Genomic DNA, 27028 nt, shown 5'->3' with positions numbered 1-27028 from the left:
AATGGCTCAAGTTATTTTAGACTGCACTTAAAACTGTACTATAAAAGCAAATTAAGTAAATAATCACCAATTTTGATGAGCAATTTATTCCGTAATTTCTACCTCAACACACTGTTTGATTGTCTTAAAATATTGCTACTTACTACCAAATATGGTACATATTCTGTCACGGTTAAATTAGGATTTTTGAAAGAAAATTTAAAATGAATGTGCGAAGCGCGGAAGTATTAATACACTACAAAAGAAAACTTGGTCAGTACAAAAAGTTCTCGTGACTGAAGAAGGAGTAAAATGTTACTACCCATGTAACCGAGTGAAGCTTTGAGCTAAAAATCAATTCAATCATTGATTGTTTTTTCTTGATTGATTGATTTAGTTCTGCCGCAATTTATCTTTTATTTAACGCTTCATGTGTAACATGAATGGCACAGATTCTGATTTTTTAAGTTTGTGTAAATTTGAATATAATAATTATACTACTTGTTATTTAGTTAGTAGGGCTTTTAATAGTTAGAGTCATAATGAGCTCAGACCTGAGAAATGAGTCTACAATATCACAGGGTCTAACTTCAGGGCCTTATTTACAATTTTTAAGAGTTGAATGAAACTTATCTGGAATAATTTACTTAGGTATATCGGATAACAAAATTACATATTTAAGTATATCATTTTACAGTAAAATACTGGTAATATTTTTGTGGTTATTAAACGATTTCTGTATTAAACAATCACAATTTGAAGTTGGTTAAAGCCACGTTGTAAAAGTTTTTGTCCTGATTTCACGCTAAAATGGGAATTTTAATTGTGGTGCTCATTTACTAGTTTTAGCAATATAAAGTGATTTTCGCCGTTACATTTTATCTGGTCACATTTTATTAGATCTGTGTGGTTAGATAAACACAGGCTGTAACAAAATAACTTTAATCAAATAACATTTAATGGAATACAAAGCACAAATCTCTTAGAGTAAAGTATTTATTAAATTGTAACAGATCGGAACCACTAGAAGGAGTTATAGTAATTGTAAAAACTAATGCAGTGGAGTCATTTAGCAGTCAAAAGCGGTAGAAAAGAAATGCTCCTGAAAAGAGAAGTTCGTAATTGTATAGATTGTACTATGCTGTTTCTTGGCTGGCTTTGACATTATTTTCGGGAGCTGAAAATATCTCGAGTAAGAATTTCTTATAATTTTCCTTATTCAGTTTATATACCACTTCGCTGTTTGGTGTCTCTGACGTAAAGTTATTCGTATTTATTCCTCTGTACTCATCTGCAACAAAATTTACTGTGCGTTAATAATTAATTTTGATACTGATATTCGTTTGTACACATTCGTTTCCCTATAACGTTATTTCATATTACTCGAATTCAATATCACTCGTATAACAGGACAGAACTATGACGTACGGCAGGAATGGTGATAACTACCTAACATCTGACAAATATTTTGCTGATATGATGAAAAATGCTAGCTGTAGAGGATTTTGTGACTTAATAGCAGCAGAATTAATATTTCCATTTAAGTTTATAGTTTATAGAAACGGTCTCATATACAGGGTGTCCCAAAGTTATGGGACATGAAGGGGAAGTACTTTAAATATCGTAAAGAAGACTTTATGTTATTTTTAAAAGTTAGTAATTCTGCATTCTAAGATTTTCTAAAAATTACTTGCCTCGTCTGGGAATCGAACCGACTTAAATGTTAAAAAAAAATCACCCCTACTTTTATGATGCCAATCGAAAGATTGGCCAAAAACTAATAACTATTCTTGAGTAACATAGTATTTTAAAAGAAAGTAGTCATTTAAGTGGGTATTTTTTTGTAAATTAATTAATTAAATGCACAAAATGTGATCTCTCTTGTCATACCCAAATCGCCAATCTTTTAATGAGTCCGCTGCCTGTTGATTTTCTTATCATTTTATGGTGAATACTCGATATGATATGGCACAATTCTGTTTGTAACTCGCCCACGTTCTCGTATCGCTTTTTGTATAGCATATCTTTCACATATCCCCAAAAGAAGAAATCAAATGGTGTAAGGTCCGGGGATCTGGCCGGCCATCTAATCGGTCCATTCGTACCAATCCAAGTAGGATAACATTCATTTTACGTTGTTCCTTCTTTTAAAATACTATGTTAGTAGGGGTGTTTTTTTTTTACATTTAAGTCGGTTCGATTCCCAGACGAGGCTAGTAATTTTTAGAAAATCTTTGAATTCAGAATTGCTAACTTGTAAAAATAACATAAAGTCTTCTTTCAGTAAAATAGCCTATCTTCGATATTTAAGGTACTTTCCCTTCATGTCCCATAACTTTGGGACACCCTGTATACGGAATCTGGATCTAACGACTATCCGGTAAGGCGATTACGATTCAGCCAAGATTTGTCCATTTGTGATGATCTTCCCATAGCAGCACAGAAAATTACTCGGCGTCGTATGGTACCTCCTTACGACACTTACAAATGGACAAATCTTGGCTGAATCGTAATCACCTTACCGTATAGTCGTTAGATCCAGATTCCGTATATATGAGACCGTTTCTGTAAACTTCAAACTTTAATGGGAATATTAATCCTGCTGCTTAACTCACAAAATCCGCCACAAGTAGCATCTTTCATCATATCAGCAAAATATTTGTCAGATGTTAGGTAGTTATCACCATTCCTGTCGTAGGTCATAATTGAAAACTTGCTCCAGTCATTAACAACATATCTGACAATTTCTGAACGCACCTCCATCGCTCTATCTTGTGTTCCGTACATTAATTAACAAGAGAGAGCATGAAACAAACATGCACCGTCACCAACAATAGGGACGACAGTACATTCTTAAACTTCTCCATTAACGTTCAGATTTTCAAAATCTATACGTAACCAAACGAAAACAAAAAAAAAATGACAAATACAAAGCAGAGTCTATAACCAAAACTACTAAACCGAAACAAAAGAAAATGCAAAAAGAACAGCCAAAATCTATAACTCAAAGGTGACTGACTGAGATAGTAATCTATCAACGCACAGCCCAAAAATTAAAAAAAATATCCATATTTTTTATACACGCTAAACAAAAGTAAAGCCGCAAATACTTTACCAAATATTTATAATACATCTTAACGCGAGCAAAGCCGCGGGCAAAAGCTATTTGAGAATAAAAGAAGAATATTTCTTGAATAATTAACGCAATATATCCACAGTAGGTATAACTCTGATATAACTATTCTTCCGTATGATGTATCGTTTTTTTTTTAATTTATAACATTCTCTAAAAAATATTTTATGCTATTTTTATATTACGAAATTTAACAGAAATAAAACTTGTTACATATTTGTAAAAAACAGAATTATTAAACAGTATTATAGTTATTTCTGTCTGTATATATATTATGTTCTATAGGATGCCTATCAAAAATGGACAAATCTCGAAATCAATTAAAGTTGATAAGGGTTGTCAGGTCGTACCTGTTTTAGAAAAGCAATATGATACATGGTGCCTGTGGAAGTTTAAACCGAAATTCTCAATGCATGAAAGATAATTCGTGCAGCAAACGTTATCCTAAGGCTCTTATTAAAGAAACTCAAACCGGTGATGATGGTTATCCGCAGTACAGGAGACGTTCTCTGGTTGATGGTGGATTCTCTGTCAACATCAAGGGTGTTTCAATAGAAAATCGTTGGGTGGTTCCCTATAATCCAGTGCTATTAAGAACACGTGAACGAAGAACGTATTGCCATTCAGTGAAGTCACTTCAAAATTCAAAAACTCTTTATTCATGTAGGTCACGGAAATGACACTTATGAATGTCACAAAGAAAATAAAAATATTGTTTCCTATTGAATTTACCGCTACTTCGTAAAGGGTTGAGCTAATGAGATGAAGTAGCAAGAAACTCATTGCCACTCTTTTAAGTCAAGATTTACATTTTAATTGTTTTACAAATCATTTCAATTACAATATATGCAAAGAGACGCAACAAAATACTCAAATGTCAAAAACTGAAAGGCTTACATGAGTAAGTCAAAAAAAGAAAAAAAGTAAATTAATACTTATAAACACAAGAGTTATTGAGTATAGTAGATGCATCAATCCACACATACCGTAAATAAATAGATGGAGGCATTATGTGAGTGTGAATAGCTTTAACTTTAAAGGAAATAATAATAATAAAAAACACATCAAGCAGACCTCCCGGTAACAAGATCATCCAGCCACCACGAGTACCTAGCACCTAGCACTATGGCAATCAGTCACCTTTGAGCTATATATATATATATATACTTTATTACAGAATATATATATACGTTACTAGCCTTTATTTATTTCAATAATTAAAACACAGTTTTATGTTTTAAATAGGCCACGTCTTTTGCCTACAACTATTCGATAAAGGGGATTTACTTACTGGTAATAAATACCAATGACATGGATAAAACTATAATTCACTGAATGGAAAAAATATTTACAATTTGCAACAAGCGTTTATATGAATTATATGAAAAAAAAATTGTTTGCCGCGGGATGCCTAGGATAAATTTGTAAAATATAAAAACTATTGTGCTGCGTCAAATGGTTCAAACCGCCACATCAGCAGCACTATTAAAAGTTTCACCTGAATAATTAAAACGTGCTTAATGTAAGTACGCACTAGCTGAGTAAATAGAGCAATTTCCTATACAATTGCCTTTACAAGGGAAAAATCTTGGATATATAATACGTCTATAATCTAGATAGAACCTCTTGCTGCTAGACAACCAATGAAAACATGTAGGTGCTCGTTATTTGTGTTAGTGTGCTTGTATTGCTCATAATAGAGGTTAACTGTCAACCTCATTTTTTGTGTACGTAATTTACATTATTACACCATAAACTTGTGAGGTTTAATAGCCAGTTGGCTCTCCAGAAAATTCCAAGCTCAATATGAAGAAAATTACACGCGTACACCTTTCTAAAAGGCCGGCAACGCTCTTGTGATTCCTCTGGTGTTGCATGAGAATGTGGGCGGCGGTGATCACTTATCACCAGGCACTTACGCTTGTTTGTACTCCTTTTCCATAAAAAAGTTAAAAATAGCAGTTATTATAAGTAACTAGTAACACGAACTAACTTTCGATTTATTAAAAAGAATTGTTATCTATTATTTGATTCTTACCCCCTCATTCATAATAGTCTGCTAACTTAAAGCATTGCTAATTCACACCGTCTTCTTCTATTGACCTAAGTCAGAATGAGAAAAAACACTCCTTAGCGGCTGTTTAAAGTTAGCGGACCATTATGAATAAGGGGGTTAGAATTTTAGAGATGAGCTCCTTTGAAGAGAAATTTTCAGTAAAACCTTTAATATTCCTACATTATTATTTCACTTTTGTAGCAAATATAGGACAGGCAAACATATTCTTATCCCATTCTTCATCAAAATTACGCAACCATGTTATACAACTTACCGCATAGTATAATACTGTTTAAGGAACACTTTGTTTCATCAACAATAGATTTCTCTAGAACAATAGCCATAACTGCCGGATCCAGTAGAGACCAGTTAGCAGACGATTGCAGCGACACCCTTTCAAAGGCATTCAAACTTCTTACAATATTGTTTGGTATAGCGCCCAATACATCAGTTCGCCAATTCTGCAATAAAAACATGTTTGTTGAGTACTTAAAGTAAATTTATTGAAGTAGGCGTTACTTTGCGGAAATACATAATTATACAAATGTTTTTAATTTTCTTTAGTGTTAACTCTGTCAATGTTTGTCTTTAAACATGTCTCGTGCCAGTTTGGCGAGTCAATATGTCCTAAGGATGCCTCGTGTAGAGGCGAAACACGTGTCGACTTTTTTTTTATGGAATAGGAGGACAAACGAGCGTACGGGTCACCTGTTGTTAAGTGATCACCGCCGCCCACAATCTCTTGCAACACCAGAGGAATCACAGGAGCGTTGCCGGCCTTTAAGGAAGGTGTACGCGCTTTTTTTGAAGGTACCCATGTCGTATCGTCCCGGAAACACCGCACAAGGAAGCTCATTCCACAGCTTTGTAGTAAAAGACCGCACTGTGGAGGACCGCCACACATCCAGATGGTGGGGATGATATCCTAACTTGTGGCGTGTCGTGCGAAGGTGGAATTAGGAAAATACTCATTAACACTTAAGAAAACTTAAAACTTTTGGAGTTCAAAGTAGCAAAATAAGTAGAAAGTCTTCCGTACTAGCTAAATTCTAATGCTTAGGATAAGGATTGGTCTCCGCTGCGCTGCACTAGCTACCGCAGCGGCAACTAATACTACGCCCAAGTGGGCGTACTCGAGCCAGTTGGCGTGCCCCATGTTCTGTTAAACTTTGCTGATGATTGAAACTAAAATGCCGGGTTGCGTAGTAAAACTTTGTAATAATAATCCTACAAGAAATAAGAAAGACACTGGGATCACAATATATTATCATCAGAAATGATTTTACGTTTTATTAATTTTAATAACAAGAAGAGTATATAAGTTACAAAATTGAGTGTCAAGATGCAACAAGCATCGTTACAAATAGCCAATACACACTACAATAAAAAGTAGCCGTAATAAAACTCTTAAGGCTGATTTACACGTATTAAGTTGCCAAGTCTTAACTAAATTTTAACAAAATTTCAAGCGACTTAATTTCAAGTAACCGTTTACACGTAAAAATACTAAATAACTAGTTAAACTCATTTATTCGCTCAAGATGGACGACTGTAATTTAGGCTTTTAATATTCCATAAACAATCGTCCTTTATGTATTCTTCAATGAACTTTATTGTCGTGTCTTCCGTCCACTTCGACATTTTCGAAAGATTTTTATTTATAAATTAAGTAGGAACTACGTTGCAATCACTTCGCCAGCTTTTTTTTTGCGAGATTGTTTTCCTACTTCTTGACACTTATCGTTATATTTTGGATATCTTTATAAATTGTAAATATGTATTGTATTGTAATTACCTATGTGTTAATTTGAAATGTAATCCATTCAGTAGTTACTACTTAACTTACTACATTACTAGTACTCACAAACTTTCACATTTATAATATTAGTAGGACTAAAAAATTGAACACTAAAACTAGGTGTATTTTAGTGGAATTTCGTTTCATTTACATTCAATTCAATAGGTACAACTCCAGCCTACGGAGCGCGCACGTATCACCTGGGGTACGCATAGAACCCGCGTGATCCGCCGGCGATCACTACCTGAGTTCTCACCATCACCACAAGAATAGTACTACAGTGTAAGAATTATTTTGTTTCTTTACTAAATAAAATATAATTATCATATATATTGTTTTGCTTGAGTATGGTATGATCGGTGTTCTTGAATTATTTAGAAGAGAACCATTATTTAGTTACAATATAATAAATTATTTTATTGTTTGAACAGGTGGCCTGGCCTACCTAGTCATGACCTTGGTAATAGAATAATATTTTGTATGCTATAATAATAATATATTTATTTGCGAAAAACATAGTTTACAATGGTGTTTAAATAATTTAAATTTAAATAGCTTACATGTTTTGCCAGCACTATTCCTAGCATGCGAATATTTAAACACAATGAATATAATCAGAATTTCATTTCCATAAATTCCTTAATACTATAAAAATTATAATCATTTAGCCAACTATATAGCTTATTCTTGAATAATCTAGAATTTAATTTTTTTGTGCTACTCGGTAACTTATTATAAATACGAACACAATTACATACACAACTTTTATTATATTTGGTAATTTTTGGAACATCATTAAGAACGAGTCTTTGTGGATCACGTCGGTTCCGCGGATTTAGATCATTAGCTGATTTAAACAATTCTTTATTTTTTTTTACAAACATACATATCTCGAAGATGTAAAGCGACGGCAAAGGTAACAATCCTAGTTTTTTTAATATGGGTTGACACGATTGCTCAGGATGCATCCCGTACATTGCCCTAATACACTTTTTTTGAGCAATAAATGCTCTGTTGATTGTCGTAGTACCGATTCTAAATGTGCGTGATAAGTCATTATAGCAGTTTTTAAGCTTGTTACTCTTTTGACTTGCTTAAGCGCATATACGAACTTATTTATTCTCTTACATATATTATCTACTTGCTCTTTCCAATTGAAGTTCTCATCTATTATTACTCCTAGAAACTTTGTATGTGCTTCTTCTTTAATTGTTGTTATTTTTAGTTGTATATTGTATTTAGGATTATAAAATTTATTGAAATTGATATATACGGATTTATTAAGATTTATTTTCAAATTATTTATATCAAGCCATTGTATTAATTTATTTATAGTGTTATTAATTTCAATCTCATGATTATTGATACAGTTATTATTTTTTTCAGACGCTACAACGATTGTGATATCATCAGCAAATAACACACATTGATGTTTGGTTATGTTAATAATATCATTTATATATAATAAGAATAGGATAGGGCCCAGCACACTTCCTTGTGGAACGCCACATTTGTGCTTGTATTCGGACAAGAAAGGGACCATATCTCCATTGTCATCTATCTTATCAATAACGACACATTGTTGCCTGTTGCTAAGATATGATGCTATCCACTGAAGTGTAGGACCCCTGATACCGATTAATTCAAGCTTATCTAGTAGCAGATTGTGGGAGACTAAGTCGAAGGCTTTCGAGATATCAAAAAAAGGTGCAGTAGTTAGATTGCTATTGTTGATACTTGTAACTATAGACTTTACAAGAGTGAATACCGCTAATGAAGTGGACTTATTTTTTTGAAAGCCAAACTGTTCGATGCTAATTATATGAAATTTTTCGCAATAGTCGCTCAATCTTCTGTACATGCACTTTTCATATATCTTAGACAATATGGGTATCAAAGTTATTGCACGATAGTTATTAATATTATATTTTTCACCTTTTTTAAATAATGGCTTAACCAATGAATATTTCAGGGCGTCAGGAAAAGTGCCCGTCTCAAACGATGTATTTATTAAATGTGTTAAAATGGCAGTTAATTGATTTGCACATTCTTTCATAATTTTGGTGTTGATTTCATCATAACCTACAGAATTGGAGTTAGTTAAAGACATTATTTCTCGTCTAACCTCATTTTCTGTCATGGGTTTTAGGAACATTGAGTTTACATGGGCACTAATATTATATGATTTTTTAATACTTTTTTGTGTTGTTTTATGTGTTAAATTAATGTAGTGATTGTTGAAGGCAGTAGCAATATCAACGGGTTTTGTTACTGTCGTGTTGTTAACTATAATTTTCTCTATGTTTCCTTTGCAGTTTGTGTCTCGTATTTCATTTTTAATTACTGCCCATATGGCTCTACATTTATTATCATGTTTGTTTATATACTTAATGTTTTCATTTTTTTTTGAATTCACAATACATTTTTTTAGAATATTAGAATATGTCTTATATCTATTTTTAGTATTAGTATTTTTATTTTTATAGTATTTACGTTTATTTAAACAACTTTTTTTAAGCCTTGACTTATCCAGTTTTGTTTATTTTTATTTTTGTTATTTATTTTTACTTTCACTTTTGGGAAGCAAAGATTGTAAAATAGACATAATAGTTCATGAAACTCACTGAATGCATTTGCGTCATTTTGCATATATATATGCGCCCAGGATGAATTGTTTAAGCATTCCCTGAACTTGCGAATATTGTCCAAATTATAATCTCTTTTATAAATAAAATATGTAGTACTTCTTTGCGGCTTTTCATTAACAGAAAAGCTTAACATTTGGCCTGTGTCATGGTCAGAGAGATAAAGCGGCATGACTGTTGCGTAGCATTTGGAATATTGCTAAGAATATGATCTATGCAAGATGACTTGCGAGTAGGTACGTCTATGTGAATTTTCATGTTAAAATTGTAGGTTATGTAAAGTAAAGCTTTTAAAGTAAAACTTCTTCATAGCCGTATGAGAGAAATTTTTCGGCAAATCGTCACGATTTTCGATTACGCGCCGTCACATCACATTCACAATTATTATACATATATTATAGTTATTTATGTAATAGTCTAAGAACGTCATTGGTAATAATGATGGACTTTGCAATTTTATATATGTATTTTGTTTTTTGTCATGACACTGTACTTGTCACTTGGATCTCCTTAACTCCATTCAAATTATTTGTGTAATTAATCCCAGAAGTGAGGGTTATCACTTTAAAACAGAAAGAAATGTTTAGGTTTACAAGAGTGACATCTCAAGACATGTCTCCTAATATGCAAATATTGAGGTTGGGCAGGTTATCAACTGTAAAGTAGATCCTGTAGAACTCACAACCTGAGAGTTGAACAAAGCATACAAGATTTTATGATGATACGTCACTCGAACGGTAGGCTCAGTTGGAAAGAGCGCTCGCATGGAACGCGATAGGTCGCGGGTTCGAGTCCCGCATCGTTCATTAAATTTTGTATTCAGTTTCATTTGTCTATTAAATTTAAAATACCACCCAATCGATGGTAATGAAACCTTCTAAGACCTTCAGGCAATACAAGGTTTTTGGCATGAGTATGAGTGACATTTACGTACTTGTGTACACTTTTACAAATAATCAATTTTACTGTGGATAATGAGATTATGAGGCAAAGTGCACTACTTTTGGATTTTTCAAACTTTGAACTTTGATCCTTAATCTTACCACTTATTGGTATGCACAATACACAAGCCACTTGTAAAATTTTACCAGGCTCCAGTGTACATGATGCTGGCTAGATTATGGGTACAACAACGGCGCCTATTTCTGCTGTGGAGCAGTAATGTGTAAGCATTATTGTGTTTCGATATTAAGAGCGGCGTAGCTAGTAAAGGTACTGGGCAAATGAGATCTTATGTCTCAAGGAGACGAACGCAATTGTAGTGCCGCTCAAAATTATTGGGTTTTACAAGAATCCTGAGATACTGCATTATAATGGGCTGAGCGTATCAATTACCATCAGCTGAACGTCCTGCTCGTCTCGTCCATTATTGTCATCAAAAGAACAAAATACTTATGTTGCCAGCAGTAATATAGATAATAATACTTAAAACTTACTTTATCGATGTCAAGATCTTGCAATACTTGTGAGAAAGGTAATAAAGTGACGTCATCGGGTGTGCTGTCACTAAGGGCTATTTCGTAAGCTTCAACGTCCATGGCTGCATTAAACTCGGGTTTATTGAACCTTTCACCTAAAACAAAGATATCATTTTGTAATATTTGCAACATGGTACAGAACTTATTGTAACAGATGCGACTTTTGTGGAGTGTTGCACCCATAGAAATATAGAAGGTTATTCTTTATTCAAACTTGCAGGATATCTGTCGCCTAGATAATTTAATACATACATTGGTTTAATTTATTAAAATAAGGGACGAGACGAGCAGCTCGTCACCTTAAGACATAAGATGTTAAGTCCAATTTGCCCAGTATTTTAACTAGCTACGGCGCCTTTCAGACCAAAACAGTTATTCTTACACAGTACTACTTCACGGCAGATATAAACACCGTTGTGGTACCCATAACCTAGCCGGCATCCGGTGCAAAGGAGCCTTCCACTGGTACGAATATTGAGGTTCTTGCGCAGCAATGGCTTGCAAAATGATGGCATAACCAAACAATTAGGAATCAGTTTATTATTTATTTTTATGTGATATTTATACCAAACTTTGTGGAGGACGCGGGACACGAAACCGCGCCTCTTGGGCTCTGTCAGAGCGCTTTTATCAACTGAGCCAATCATCTGAGCAACACATCGATCGTAAATCTTTGTTCAACTCTCAGGTAAGCTTCATCAACTTATGTTCCTAATATTACATTCTATTTCACACAACAGCATACAATATTTACATCTTCATTTCCATAAATAAAATATTTGCTTTAATCTAATTTTTGTTTCATTTAAAATTACATAGTCTTAGAAAATGTATTGTTTGCAACGTTGCATGACATATGACTGTAATTTGAAGAATGCCTATTTTTTTTTATCAAAAAAGATCTTTCGCTTATGAATTAACACTAAGGTAGGTGCTTGATTTCAGTAAAATTTCGAATGAATAAATATGACTATGAATAGGACTTTCAAGAACTTACTGTAAATATGTCCAGCGCCAATATAAAGATGGGCAAGTCGCTGTATAAATTCGGGATCAAGTCTGATCGCAAGAGCTATGTTCGTCAAAGCGCCGATTGCAACAATGGTTAGTTCACCTGCAAAACATAATTCTTAATAAATTATACGTAATTTAAAACAAATATCCGTAGCGTTATTCTTTCTTCCGCTTGCTCTCTGTAGCCCAATTCTCGTAACAAAACGAGAACAGAGAGCGTACCATCAACTTTTAATAAGCGATGTGATTCCGATGCAGTTCATTTTAGGTACCTAAACTGACTCACTAAAATTCGTACCATGAAGTGCCTTTTACTGAATGGCGCTTGGATCTCTTATGAAGAATGAACGAAATAAATTTGTCTATGGTCCGCGGTGTGAAAAAGACATGACGCTCTACAGTCGTTGCATAAGATTGTCTCTCTTACTCGAACCATATGCGTTGCGTTTCGAAACCTAAAATGATATGATTTTAGAAGTTTGTTTGCGTAGAAAATACTATAAATACATTTTAAAATAGCGCTTTATAGCGTCAAATTATAAATCATTAAGCCCTTCTTTGTACTTATTAAATAATATTAATATAAATAAATACTTATAGTTCATTGGATTACAAATTAAATGTTTGCTTAGGTGTTTTCGTAAAAATAACGAGTTATGAACGCACCTCCATTGATGTTTGTTTGACAGGACCACAGAGTAAATTTTTTTTAATTCGTTCTTGCGAACAGTCTGTAGCCCGGGCCCTTACTGCCTTGTCTTTAGTATTTTCATTTTTGGTTTTATTATTTAGTTTCAGTATTTTGAATTACAAAAAAGTACAATATAGTATTCTCATCTCATCTTTCATCAATAAAATTTTCCCTTTCTTTTTGTTTTCACTATTTTTAAAAGTTATTAACAACACGATTCGCTTTACTTTTTGGGAGTAGCAACTTTTTTAGAATCGCTCAATTTGACACATAAGCTATCCAGTTTAGGTTGAAATATTACCTCATGGTACGAATGAATGAACGAACTAAATCAGTTTGCGATTCAATTGATATCATTTTTGATATTCAATTGACATCATTGCGATTTAATCAGTTGATTTGACGTCAACCTAAATTAGATAGCTCTAATCACGTCGTGGTACAAAATAGCAAAGCAGTTCATTTTAGGTTGTCAATTGAATCGCAATAAGAGTTTATGGTAGGCCCGCTGGACCAAAATTGACCTTGTCAAAAAATTAAAGTTCGTATTCATGTAAGTAATACAAATTGACGATTCAGTTCAGATTGTGATGAATTTGTTCCGATTTAGGGGTATCGTGTGATGCGTATTCTCGTAACAAGATCGAACCTCTGGTTTTGAGGTTTGGCTGAGTTAATAACTTAAAACATTATATAATAGACCATATAAGATAACAATTAACCCTATAAGAGAAACGAGCGTACGAGTCACCTGGTGTAAGGTGATCACTGCCACTCACATTCTCTTGCAACAGCAGAAGAATCACAAGAGTGTTACCGGGCTTTAAGGAAGGTGTACGTACTTTTTTCGAAGGTACCCATGTCGTATCGTCCCGGAAACACCGCACAAGGAAGTTCATTCCACAGCTTTGTAGAACGTGGAAGAAAGCTCCTTGAAAACCGCACTGTGGAGGACCGCCACACATCCAGATGGTGGGAATGATATCCTAATTTGTGGCGTGTCGTGCGAAGATGGAATTCGACGGCAGGAATCAGGTGAAACAGCACCTCGGAATACTCCCCGTGATAGATGCGGTAGAAGACACACAATGAAGCGTCGGCTCTACGCAACGCCAAGTGATCCAGCCGTTCACAGAGAACTGAGTCCCAGATAATTCTAGCAATTTAGATCGAGCTGATACTGGGGTACGCCAGATCAAAGATTACGGCCATACTTCATATGTGTTCGGACCTGCGCTTTGTAAGGCACTATAATTAGAGGGCAGCTGGTTTGAATTATTGCCGTGCTCTATGACGCTCAGCTTCTTCGAAGCCAAATCGGCTTTGCCCTAAAGATGACCGCAGAATTGGCAATCGCTCGAGATTGGAGACCCAGTATTCTGATACTAGGCGAGGCTATAAGGGAGTTAAGGTAGGAGGAGCCGTGATACGACTAATGGGGTTTTTTAGTGGTCAACGAGCGAACTTGAGTCATCTAGGGGTTAAATTGGACAAGGTTCAATCCACCTCCTCTTGAGAGGAATCGATAGAAGACACAAATTAATTCTGTACTTTCTGATGGTTTAAAAAATATACTCACATTACCTACTATGGTAAATATTTTCTTACATTACTATTTTCTTTGAATTTAAAATTTACCATCTGAGTCAGGTAGTTAGCTTGCTAAGAAATATGATTGAAACTTTTCCAAAAATATTGTATCAGGATTAAAAATCGCCATTCAACATTAGTGTTACCTGTTTGTCGCCAATTAAGCATTACCAACTTTAATTTAATAAGGTAGACGAATTCAGTGACAATTAAAAAAACTAACCAAAGTGGTCTTTCAAAGTCGGGAAATCAATCAAAACGCATCGGCAAACACGTAATGATGGTCGAGCGGTTGAAAGTTAACTATGATCTCAATTAAATCACATAGATAATTTATATTATATCTAGCTAGAGTCTCTTGCTGCTAGGCAACGCATGGCAACAGACCAGGTTTATTACTTTAGTTGTGTGACAGCAACATTTTACACTCGCGATACACCAGTCACTTTGTTTTAGTGTCGCACGCACACTTGCTGAAAATAGAGGCTTACAGTTTGTCCCTATATTTTTGGTGTATTCATAGTCGTCACAGTCTATCTAGGTGTATAAAATATCTAAGCGCATTGATTTCAACTATAAGATCCTGACTGGCCATGTCACCATAGACTAAAAATATGAAACTAATTTCAATCGATATGAACTTTATATCGATTGAAATCAGATTTATGTGATTGTATAATCGATTATTTGATTACTCGATTATCTCCCTAAAATTATTTTTCTCTATTGCTCCACTTCCAGATTGAGAATAGAGATAATTCTTAAATATTGATGGGGATAAAGTAATAATCTATCAATTTATTATTTTATCCCCATCATTTGCTATCTGCTTAATATGTGATCTAGCTACAAAGTTACCACTGTATTTCTTCGATAGTTCAATAAGTCCCAATGCTGCATGTTCTAATTGCGCTTCAGTTCTTTTAAATGTTTCAATTTCATTGTCACCCAAGCCATCGAATCCAAAATAGAAATCGGACATGATGCCACTTATCAAAGGTTCTGCAGATCCTCTATAAATTGGGACCTGGTAAGTGTAACATAGAAAAAAATAACAAATAAGTATTGTAGTCTTATAGGTATACATGTAATATCTAGGAAAAGTTAAAAATGCCACTTAAAATTTACAAATTATTATACTAGTAACCTGCTTATTGTAGAAGAATTATTCGGAAGTCTTAAAGAAATCCTTGAATCAAATGAACGTTGTACATCAAATTGATTAACTTAAGTGTATAGCATACTTATCTGTATCTATTGAATATTTTCTTCGAAACATCATTAAATAAATATAAAATGGTGTCGTGGGACACCAGGTAGGAACGAAGTTCCTTCGGCTAATGTAGAATCGACACAAATTGCAAAAAAATCGTGCTCAATTAGGTATTATACACTACTCGCTTGTGTATGCGACTGTCGCGCCTGCGCACGTCTCATTTAACGGTTTTATTCCACGCACTTTTTTCCACGGATTTTTTCTTACGGTTTTACTATCACATTTTTTTCAGTTCGGTCGCACAGCAAAATCCCTATCCCCTCCAAGCCTGCCGTAAGGAACTTCGTTCCAACTATTTTGAAGCAAAATTCTGAGTTCCGAGACCAAAATGAAATTAAAATAAGGATTTCGGATGTAATTTCATTATATTATTCGTTCGGCCTCTATAGATAACGGTCGTGTGCATTGTTGCTACGTGCCCACGCGCTTCCGCGTTTACCGCTGACCCTGCAATTGCACAGCCGCAGCAAGTTCATCGCAATGACCCAGATACTGCATGTATTCTAGATAACTGAATTATAATTTAAGGCGGAAAATAGTTTAAATGCTTACAATCCTCATTATTCATTACTAATCTGAATAAATATACCTACACAAAAAAGTAAAGCTATAAGAATAACTTTTCTGAGAGTTGTAAAAAAAAAAATGCGTCATGCCATGCCAAAAAACTTGTTTAACTGCAAGGAAAAGTGATAGTTCAAAAAGGCTCTGGAGTGAAAATTATAACCAACAGCAAGCAATAGAAACCTACAAATAAGACTTAAGTATATGTGTAACAGGATTAAGTAGAGTTCATAGCTCGAAATGCTATATTTTCACCAAAAAACTTGTCTAAAAACACCTTGTTTGCATGTTTTCTGCTTACTCTTCGCCTTAATGTAATCAATATTAAGGTGCCGCCAACATAATGGCTGGTTCAAGTTCAAGTACACAGATAAAAAGGCAAAGGGAGAAAAACTAAAAAGTCTAGTTAATGTCTAAAGCGCCAATTAGAAAAACTAAAAAAATTAAAGTTGTCCAGGAGCAGAAGTACATGGCAGAAAAGCAACCAGCTGTCTCTTAGGATGCTTATCAAAACACCATTCTCTATGAAACAGATGAGATGAGCTCGCGAAAGAAACCAAAGTTCATCAAAAAATCTGGAAGAAGAGGATGTTGAATACCCCACCATTGCAGCAAGGTTCGAAGATCATAGAACCATATAGAGAAAAACCAATTGTAAAAATAGTACCCATGTCCCCACCAATTATTGTGGAAAATATCAAGAACTATCAGGAGTTTGATTTTCTCTCCACAAATAAAAATAAAAACTTATTGACAGTGTTAATATAAACATGATGGTTCATATAGATATACTACTAGCTTGCTTAAACAGAGTAACTATATTTGGCACTCATATGGGAATAAGCGAGACAGAATAACAAAAGTAACAGCAAAAATGTTCATTCCTCTTGTCTGCTAGTTAGGAATGTGATAGACATAACCGCTAAAAGTTTAAAAATCCTGCAGGCAGTAAATAAATCACCAAATATTCGACAAACCTGTATATTAAGGATTGGTCTCCGCTGCGGTCCAATTAGATACCGCACTACCCAAGAATAATAGCTTTTTTATTACGGCAACTTTATACTGTAGTGTGTAATGGCTATTTGTAAAGATGCTTGTGTGCGTGGCATCTTGACACTCAATGGCATCTCAACACTCAATTGGCATTTCTTGTAGTATTATTTTTACAAAGTTTTACTTCGCAATCCGGCATTTTAGTTTCAATTATTAGCAAAGTTTACCAGAAAATGTGGCACGTCAACGTCACACATTGTTCGAGACTGGCTCGAGTATACCCACTTGGGCGTTGTATTAGTTGCCGCACTTTGCGACTACGCCTGAGGTATTTAGTTGGAGCGCAGCGGGGAACAATCCTCAATCTAACGTTTAAAGTAATAAATCAATAAGTGCATTGTTGATATAGATAATTTAACTATAGAGGATATATTCTTTAAATGATAAATAAAATAATAAAAAGCATGTAAGCACTACTTACATCGCTCCTGTCGGCAACATCTAGTATTCTTTGTGAATTAATGAAAACCTGACTTTCATTAACATTACCGTGAACTGTTGTCAATGCTACAACGTTTGGCCTGAAAATATTTTTAAAATAAATATTGAAATGGGTTTAGATATTTTATGTGTCTAGATAGAGCCTCTTGCTGCTAGACAACTGATGAAAACAGACGAGGTTAATTTTTTTAGTGTACGTGACAAGCTACGTCTTACACTCGTGAGTTGTATGTCACTTGTGTTAGTGTGCGTGCATTGTTCAAAATAGAGGTTAGTCCATTGTGTGGTATTTCATATTTCAAGGCTAGTTAGTATACTAACGATATTAACCCAGTTGAGATGTGATCACTACGTAGTATGTGAGCTGGGGTCTGAAAGAGGATAATGATTGAGAAAGGAATGATAAAATGGTTTGGACACGTGGCGCGAATGAGTGAAGAAATAATGACAAATCAAATATATAAGCCAAGTGTGTGTGGTCAAGTCGGTCGCAGAAGACCTCGAAGAAGATACTTCAACCAAATTGGGAACGTTTTGAAAAAATGAAATGTCCGAAGCACCCGGAACCCGCAAGCATTTATGAAAAGAGTATCTAATGAATGTAGAACATGCGCATGAGGTTTGTAAGGATAGAAGTAAGTGGTATTCTGTTGTCTCTGCCTATCGTGAAAAAGGCGTTGCATGCTTACTTTGGGACTAAACAGTTGGTGTAGCTGTCTGAAGATTATTATTACTATAACTATACTCGTATTACCGTAATAATTTGAACAGCGTCTATACTGAACACAGAAATATTGAACCAGTTTAACTTCAATATACGAAACATCAGAATGAGCTCAGATTAAACAATGAAGAAAATCAAATTTACTGACTTCTCACTGACACGCTTCAAGAGGAACTGGCAAACCATTCTTAATCTTTTACTGGGCAAAATAAGTTTTTAAAGGAATATTGAAATAGCAGTTACATCATCATGAATAGCTGCAACTTTACTTCCGGGGGGAAAATAGCACATTCCATGTTCAAAATACCAATAAAAACAGAGCGTATAGAAAATCCAGTTTGCAATGAATCAAAAATAGTCATAAAGCCAAAGTATTACAAGATTTTGTTTTTGTAGTGTGGGACAAATGCGCTATGACATACAAAACAACACTTAATCTAAGAGATAATACTCCATTAACAGTAACATTTTTATTCGCTGTTCAAAAAAAAATACTTTTAATAATATATTGTTTCAATAGCTTTCAGATTCATTGTTATCATTTTCGCTTTCATTTGGAATTCAGAATATTTGAATCGAATCTGATCCATGATATAAAATCAAAATGATTCACAGTGGAAATACCCATAATAGGTCAAATGTGAAAATAATTAGTACTGCCTACAAACCAAATAAAGATTGACTGATTGAACACATTACTGCAAATAGTGCATATCTGTCAAGAAGGTTTTGCATGATTGTAGCTTAACTATTACTTATTTACTTCATGTTTTCAATGTATTGAGGCCTTTGATAAGTCTTCTTAGATCGATATGAAGATCGAACGAAAAATCGATATTTAAATACGATCACAACGAATTTTCAAAACTTGGCACACATGGAGGTACTTGTATTTGTAATGAAGGTTGGACGTTGACTGATCTGTCCTAGTATGCCGTAAAAGGTAAATCAAGAAATAAGTACCCATATTTGGTGTGTTGTGCGGTAAAGATCCTTCAATTAAATAGTTGTGCTGTCCTTTTGATGTAAGACTATGTTTCTTTGTTGCTTTGGGAACTCCTCATAATATATCGGTTTTCACAGATTTACCCCCTTATTCATAATAGTCTGCTAACTTACAGCATTGCTAATTCTAACTCTGTCTTCTTCTATTGACCTAAGTCAGAATGAGAAAAAACACAGGAGTGCCGCTAAGGATAGCGGCTGTTTTAAGTTAGCGGACCATTATGAATAAGGGGGTTAAGAATTAAATTAGTTTTGTTTTGGTCCTAAACTTAGTATTTATCTATTTAAGTAATTTATTTAAACAATATTAGTTACACTTTTAATCTTACACTATTACTTACACTGATTAATTAATTATTCTAAACTTTAATAATAAAAATTTGCAAATTTAATACAAAAGCTGAAAAACTTATTACAAAAAAAAAATGCTGTAAAAATATAGCTGTGAAGATACAGAATGATTAACATAAGAAATAAGCGTTTAAAACGAAAGTAATAACAGTTTTACATAAGTAGTGCCTCTAATAAGTAAGTATATATGAAGTTCCTTACCCAGAAAAGTACTTTTCATTGATGAGCGCAATTAATATGGCAATTGCATCGTCAGCTCCACCATCGTGATCAATAACAATCTTCGGTCCCAGATAACTTGATTCACTATAATGAACAAAAGATAATTTTATACTTAAAGGTACATTAGTTGATGGCGCTTACGAGACTACGCATCATACGATTTCCCTAAATCGGAACGTGTTACAAGAATACGAACATTAACCAGTGGGCTCCCTTGCACAGTATGCCGGCTAGATCATGGGTACCACAACGGCGCCTCTTTCTGCCGTGAAGCAGTAACGTATAAACATTGCTGTGTTTCGGTCTGAAGGGCGCCGTAGCTCGTGAAATTACTGATCAAATGAGACTTGACATCTTACGTCTCAAGGTGACGAGAGCAATTGTAGTGCCGCTCAAAATTTTTGTGTTTTTCAAGAATCCTGAGCGGCATGAATTGTAATGGGCAGGTATTTATAACCATCAGCTGAACGTCATGCTGGTCTCGTCCCTTATTTTTATAAAAAAAAAACCTTTTGACATAAGGTTGAATCGATCCATGCCACGCAATGAAAAAGTGTTCAATGAAAACTGTCAATATAACAGCATAAACCTAACTTAAAAAGGATGTAGTGTCGTATTTCAGGTAAGTGCCGCTTTAAATTAACAAAAATGTGTTACTAACTTGACATTTTTAAAAATTTCATTTCAATTGCTAAAATTTCCGCCTAGCGCGTCACATAGTGTCAATACTTCTAATGAGGGTATTCAATATAATTTGAATATTACTGCTACGAAAAAGGATTTAATTTGATTGAAAACCGCGTGCACTTTCCTAAACGCCGGCAAAGCTCCTGTAATTCCTCTGGTGCTGCATGAGCGTGGCTCTTCCAGAAACAATAGTGACTCCCACAGGTTTCTTTATCAGACGCAAATCATTTACGGTACACAGTAAAGGTATCTATCTGAACTGTGTTTCGAATTAGATCGTCTCCTTCCCTCAAATATGTGCGACGGGAACGATTGCTGGTCAATGCGTCAACTCCTTAACGAGTGCTGCTTGTGGTGTCTGGCCGATATATAAATCATTGTATTTTTTTGATGCGTCTATTGATCATGACAGTAATAACGACCATGGTCGATGCATCCAGTTTATATTTATACAGTTTATTTATTATTAAATATTTTAAAATGCTTTGTAACTTGATTCATATATTGGATGCAGACAGACAAAAAAAATCTTACATCTATATTTATGATACTATGACTACATATAACAGTTACTATGAATGTGAAATAATAGGGTCTTTTTATTAGGATATCTACAACATTTAACGAAATCGACGATCATGACGTTAACATTTTTAACGACACGTTTGGGTGATATAGAAAATAAGTTTTAGAAAAAATCACGAACACGATAGATAATAGTTTGTATTAGATTAACCACTTATTAATTCTTACATTTTTTTTTGTTATTTTACACTTATCACATTATAATAATAGTTTCTAGAAATAAGATTAAAATTACTTGATTTTCTCTTTTTTAAAATGTTAAATGTACCTAATTAGAATAACCAACCTAGAATTAGTATGTAAGTTCAAATCAATTATTAATGTTGAGTTATTGTTGGTACATCTAATAAAATAAATTAAATTAAAACTACTAATAGGGGGAAGTGTACCAAGAATACTGGTAGCATTTCCTCGTTGGATAGCTAGGCAAGTCCGTTGACCGAAATAGCTGTCTATTGAAGTCGGCTATTGAAGCGCGTTTTAACTATAATTTCAGCAGATTCAGTAATTTTTAACGACGATCAAACAAAATTTCATAGTATAAGTCTTTTTTAATAAAGTTTAATTGACTTTGAAATTGAACATGCAAACTGTCAAACGAATTTCCACTTCCATTTCCGGAATAATAAGACTCGGGTAACTTAAGAAAATTTTCTAACACCTATGTGTGTTTCCTTTATATTAAAAAAATTTTATTAACTTTAATATCACTTTTTAATAACCACTCTAAAAATCCACTAATTTCATTACACAATTAATTATAAAAATTTAATTTACCTCAAATTAAAATATAAAACTAATATAATAATACTGAAGCCTACAAATTTTTTTCCTGCCATGTTACCGTGTAGAGTTTGTTAACATGAATGAAAACCTCATTGCGGATAATAGATTTTAATTGTGAGTAACATGCGGGTCGTAACTGTGTAAAATATTTAACATACCTACATGTAAAATATATTGCCACATTAGCAATGATTTCATAATCAACATTAATTATTTTGAACTGTTGCATTACAATTATTTGTTTGCATCCGAGTTTCACTACTTTTTGTACTGTGTGCTCTTATAGAATTAATAGTTTGTACACATTTGTGTGACAGGACTGTTAGTAACGCTCTCTGGGTTTCCACGGAAGACCAGTGTTGTGGATTCTTTCGAAACCACAACTATGCTGAGTTGGGGGCCATTGGCGTCATTAGATCATAATTAGATTAGTATAACTTTAAGAACTATTATCAGAATGTATAATGACGACAATAATTTTTTTTTTTCTTTCTTTCTTCATTCTTTCTTTCACACCAAAGTAACGATCAAGCTGCTGTAAAGGATGATATACAAAAATTAAATTTGGAAAAAGAATTAACGATGCGAAACACGAACCCGCGGCCCGGGTTGACCAAGTTATCAACTGTAAAGTAAATCCTGTAGATGAAGCCACATTCTGAGAGTTGAACAAGACATAATATTATAAAGATTTAATAACGATACGTCCTCTGAACAGTTGGCTCAGTGGAAGAGTATCCTCATGGAATGCGAGTAGTCGCGGATTCGAGTCCCGTATCGTTCATAATTTTTGTTTTCAAATTTAATTTGTATAATTAATTGCAGAAGTGAGGGAAAACATTAGAGATTTATTCAAGCAAAAAAAATCTTAAAACTGTACTTGAAATACCATGATTACAGTAAATTACAACTATTTGCCCTGTGCTCCCCCGGGGCATAAAAAGAATAGGAAAGTCCCAGGTCCAAGTGTGTCGTAGAAGGCGTCAAAGAGCATTTACTAGTAGGAGGCTCCTTTGCACAGGATGCCGGCTAGATTATGAGTATCACAACGCCTTTTTCTGCCGTGAAGCATTAATGTGTAAGCATTATTGTGTTTCGATCTGAAGGGCGCCTTATTTAAGGAAACTACTGGTCAAATGCGACTTAACATCTTGTGTGTCAAAATTTATTGGTTTTTCAAGAATCCTGAGCGGCACTGCTTTGTAACGGACAGGACCTATACTCTCCCTAATATACACTTAAAGTTTTGCACTTTTAGCTAATCGGAACTATTTGAATTTCGAATATTATATTATATAAAACGTTGCAACCTTCTTAGTAATAAAAAATCAATTGGCGGGAAATCATTTGTCAATTGTTTTTTATCACACATCAAATTCTACGCACGCAACTTAAATCGAATTATTTTTTTATGATTTTAAAAGTTCTCTCTCTCCGCAAGACTGCCGCTCGTCTTCAAAATGCCCAAAAGGGAGAGAAGCATCTTGCTTGAGCACCGTGAGGCGATGGTTTGCTGATTTTGATGTGAATGGCGGCCTTCAACGGCCGTCAACGAAAATAATGTGGCTACTGTTTTTTTTTATATTATGAAAAATAGAATTACAATTTATTATTATATAACAGGCCAAAAACCAAGGAGGTTTGTCCGGCAAGTAAGAAGAAATACTATTATCGCCTACAATAAATATTAACATTAACTTATAAATACACAATTTATTAATATAGGTACAATACAAACGAAAAAAATTAATGTAGGTACAACAACAACAGTACTTATTGTAGCACGGGTGAGTCGCATGGCCTGCCACCGCAATGTATTGAATTTTTGAGTGACCGTTAAACGGCTAATTGCAGAACACCCGCGGATTACCTATGAGACAATTCGAGGACTATTGGAGATTGGTATGAGCCAAATTCAGAAAATTTACACGAAGAATTTAAAGTTCGGAAACTTCGTTGTTCCCTCATGAACTGACAGCGGAACAGAAGCGGGTTCGCGTGGAATGGTGCTCACAGATGCTAATGAAGTACGACCACGGACATTCTAATGCTGTTTATGACATAGTCACAGGAGACGAAACGTTGATTTATTATTTTGAACCCGAAAAAAATAGCAATCTTCTGAATGGGTGTTTGAAAATGATAACAGGCCAACAAAAGTGAGGCAGGCGAGAAATGGTGGTATTGATGAAGTGTATGATCGCATTTTTTTTCTCAGCTGCACAATTCCACTTGAAGATAAAAACAGTTTTTTAAACCCAGGGTGTTAAGGAGAGTATTCTGAAACGCAATAAACATAATATTTTGGGTATAACATGCGGTTTTTGTTAAGTTACGCAATACTTTTTGTGTGACTTACGTAGACACGTTAGTAGAGTTGCTTAAGACAATTATTGAGCGTGATTGCGAATTTAGTTATTTATTAACCGTCAATTATTTTTTTATAAAATAGAGGTCAATCGGGCAAGAGGCTTACGGGCTGGGGATGAGGCAATCGCCCATGGACATCCGCAACAACAGGGATCAAGAGATGCGTTGCCGACCTTTAAATTTTATCTTAAAAATGTAATGAATGTCTACAACACCTAATGGGGCTTTATCGTATTTTATTACATTTACTCAGTAGCACAAGGTAAACCCTAAATGATCTTGGCATAATTTTGCTGATGATAGTGATGTGATGATTGTAAATTTTAGATTCTAATTACTCCAATTAAAATTATAATTGCTCTTTCTCTGAAAATTATGTGCCGTTCAAAAATACTAACCTGAATTCAAAAATATCGTATCAGTACTTTTTGGCAAACAAATGGTCTCGATTCAAGTCACAGCAGCCTGTCTAATCTAGTGGTTGCACCTTCGCTACTGTTTTTATTTAAATTGTTTATCGTTTCTGTGTTAACCCTCAAATCGTCTAGTGGGCTCCTAAAAAGCCTTGGTTTTAGAAAAATATAAATATTGAATACAAGTATTGACCCAAACTCAAACCCAGACCCAAACAAAGTACAACCCAAGGGCTTATGCTACCACTTTAAAAGTTCAGGTACCTTCAGGTACCTTCGCAAAAGTAAATGTTGGTTCAGCGTTGTCTATCGGCAGTAGGTCACTTATATAACGCAAGTATTCATTTACTACATTATACAGTATTCATTAAATGAATACTTGCATATTTTATTATAGTAATTTCTGCGTTTGAGTGTATTTAAATACTTATTTCTGATTATTTACATTTTTAAAAGAGAGAAAGAAAAAAAGTCGTATGTTATTTTCAACGATGCACCAGGATGGTGTCATAGATCATACAAAACAGAAAAAACTTTTCGAAATTGTTTAAGCAATAATAAGACTCTTTTTCAGTTTCCTGGATATTGGAGATATAAATGCGCATATAACTCTAGACTCATTGACTCAAGAACCTAAAATGGAGAGAAAGTGTTCGTGAAGAAAGAAGAGCGTTCAATTTATTTCATCCCTAACTGCATTCTTGTCAAGCCATCAAACTTAACATCGAGAAATTAAAAATTTGGCTTACTGCAAGAGATTCCACCAGAAGATAACTGCGTCCCGATGGGGAAATGTTGTGTTCATTGCCCCAGAAGAACCGATCGAAAATTTAAGGCAATTTGTAACTTTTATAAGGGAAACATTGTCCAACCCATACCAAATCTGTTTGTTCCGACTGACAAAGTTGTCACAAATGAAAATTTACGTTTTTTTAAAGAATAGTAAATTATGTTAATTTTATTTAAACTTTCTCAATTTTGTTGTTTATAAGTTCCTGATGTCATTGCCATTTCTTTTGTAGAAAATAATAAAAAAATATTTGATAAAATATTTCTTTTTTGTGCTGTGATGATTGATTCCAAATAATTATGGTTTTAAATCCCATACTTTATTTCTGATTTGTAGTTTTTAAAAATAATTGTTGTAAATATAAAAAAACAAAGTTTTATTAATTACTTCCTTTTGCAGTGTTTCAGGGACGATACTACATGGGTACCTTCAAAAAAAGTGCGTACACTTTTGAAATGGCTGGCAACGCTCTTGTGATTCCTCTGGTATTGCAGGAGACTGTGGGCGGCGGTGATCACTGAGGTGAAGCGTTCCCTCGTTTGTCCTCTCTTCTATAAAACAAAAAATATTCGGTAGGTCTGAGAATCGGTCGTAATCTATTTTTGATACCCCAAAATGTTTTAATAGATTTTTTTTTAATTAATTTATATGGCGATACAACGTTTGTCTGGACTAGCTGACCCAGCAAACGTTGTATTGCCATATAAAGTAGTTAAAAGAAATCAATAATTAAAATTTTTGGGGTATAAGAAATAGATGCAACCGATTCTCAGACCTATCAAATATATCATACTACAATTATTGTATTCGGTTGCAAGAGCATGTATTTGTAGTTGTATGTATTTATTAATGCTGAAAAAAAAAATATATATATTTAGGGCTGGGTCACACTTACCATTTAGGGGTATGAAAAATAGACGTTGGCCGATTCTCAAACCTACCCGATATGCACACAAAATATCATACAAATCGGTTCAGCCGTTTTGGAGGAGTTTGTTAACAAACACCGGGACACGAGAATTTCATATAAGATACTAATGGGTATTCTGACACTCATAGCAAGCCAGCTTTTGTCACATTGCAGTGCAAGGTCAATGGGATTTCGTCGAATGTTGCTATTTTGATGTCTGAACAAAAATATTACTTACGGCTTCAAGAACAGCCCTAATAGGATAGCCACTAGTAACACAGCTACTATCACCGGCAACACATATAGTATATATTTATATCTCGCCACCATTTTAGATAAACACAATATCTAGATAAACAAACTAAACATTAGACAAAACCGTTGTTAGCTAAACTCTCATAACCGTATATTTAATTCGAAAACATTGCGGTTATCGAAAATGATATAAAAATATATAGAAGTGA

The 27028-nt window shown here is 34.2% G+C and overlaps 1 protein-coding gene across 2 annotated transcripts; it reads right to left on the bottom strand.

Moving 5' to 3' along the window:
- Nucleotides 1-990: 990 nt before the first annotated feature.
- LOC126979448 (uncharacterized) lies at nt 991-27028 on the bottom strand. Of its 2 annotated transcripts, none has more exons than XM_050828762.1 (8): nt 26803-27028; nt 20003-20107; nt 17702-17801; nt 15243-15411; nt 12087-12203; nt 11048-11184; nt 5443-5629; nt 991-1270 (listed from the first exon to the last, which is right to left on the bottom strand). In XM_050828762.1, the coding sequence occupies exons 1-8, from the start codon at nt 26892-26894 to the stop codon at nt 1116-1118; spliced, it is 1062 nt and encodes a 353-aa protein (XP_050684719.1). In that variant the 5' UTR covers nt 26895-27028; the 3' UTR covers nt 991-1115. The 2 variants fall into 2 exon arrangements, with proteins under 2 accessions (XP_050684719.1, XP_050684720.1); XM_050828763.1 differs by lacking the exon at nt 26803-27028 and adding an exon at nt 25614-25684.

This window comes from Leptidea sinapis, chromosome 3 (genome assembly GCF_905404315.1).
Source record: "Leptidea sinapis chromosome 3, ilLepSina1.1, whole genome shotgun sequence".
NCBI classification, from domain to species: domain Eukaryota; kingdom Metazoa; phylum Arthropoda; class Insecta; order Lepidoptera; family Pieridae; genus Leptidea; species Leptidea sinapis.
Note: the sequence above shows the minus strand (reverse complement) of the source record. Positions and strands in the feature narration are given on the sequence as shown.

Coding starts and splice junctions, on each gene's coding strand:
- LOC126979448 (XM_050828762.1), bottom strand. CDS start 26,894: ATGGTGGCGAGATATAAATATATACTATATGTGTTGCCGGTGATAGTA. Junction 12,204..15,242: donor ACTATCGAAGAAATACAGTG/GTAACTTTGTAG, acceptor TATGTTTTGCAG/GTGAACTAACCATTGTTGCA. Junction 1,271..5,442: donor AAACAGTATTATACTATGCG/GTAAGTTGTATA, acceptor ATTTTGTTGCAG/ATGAGTACAGAGGAATAAAT.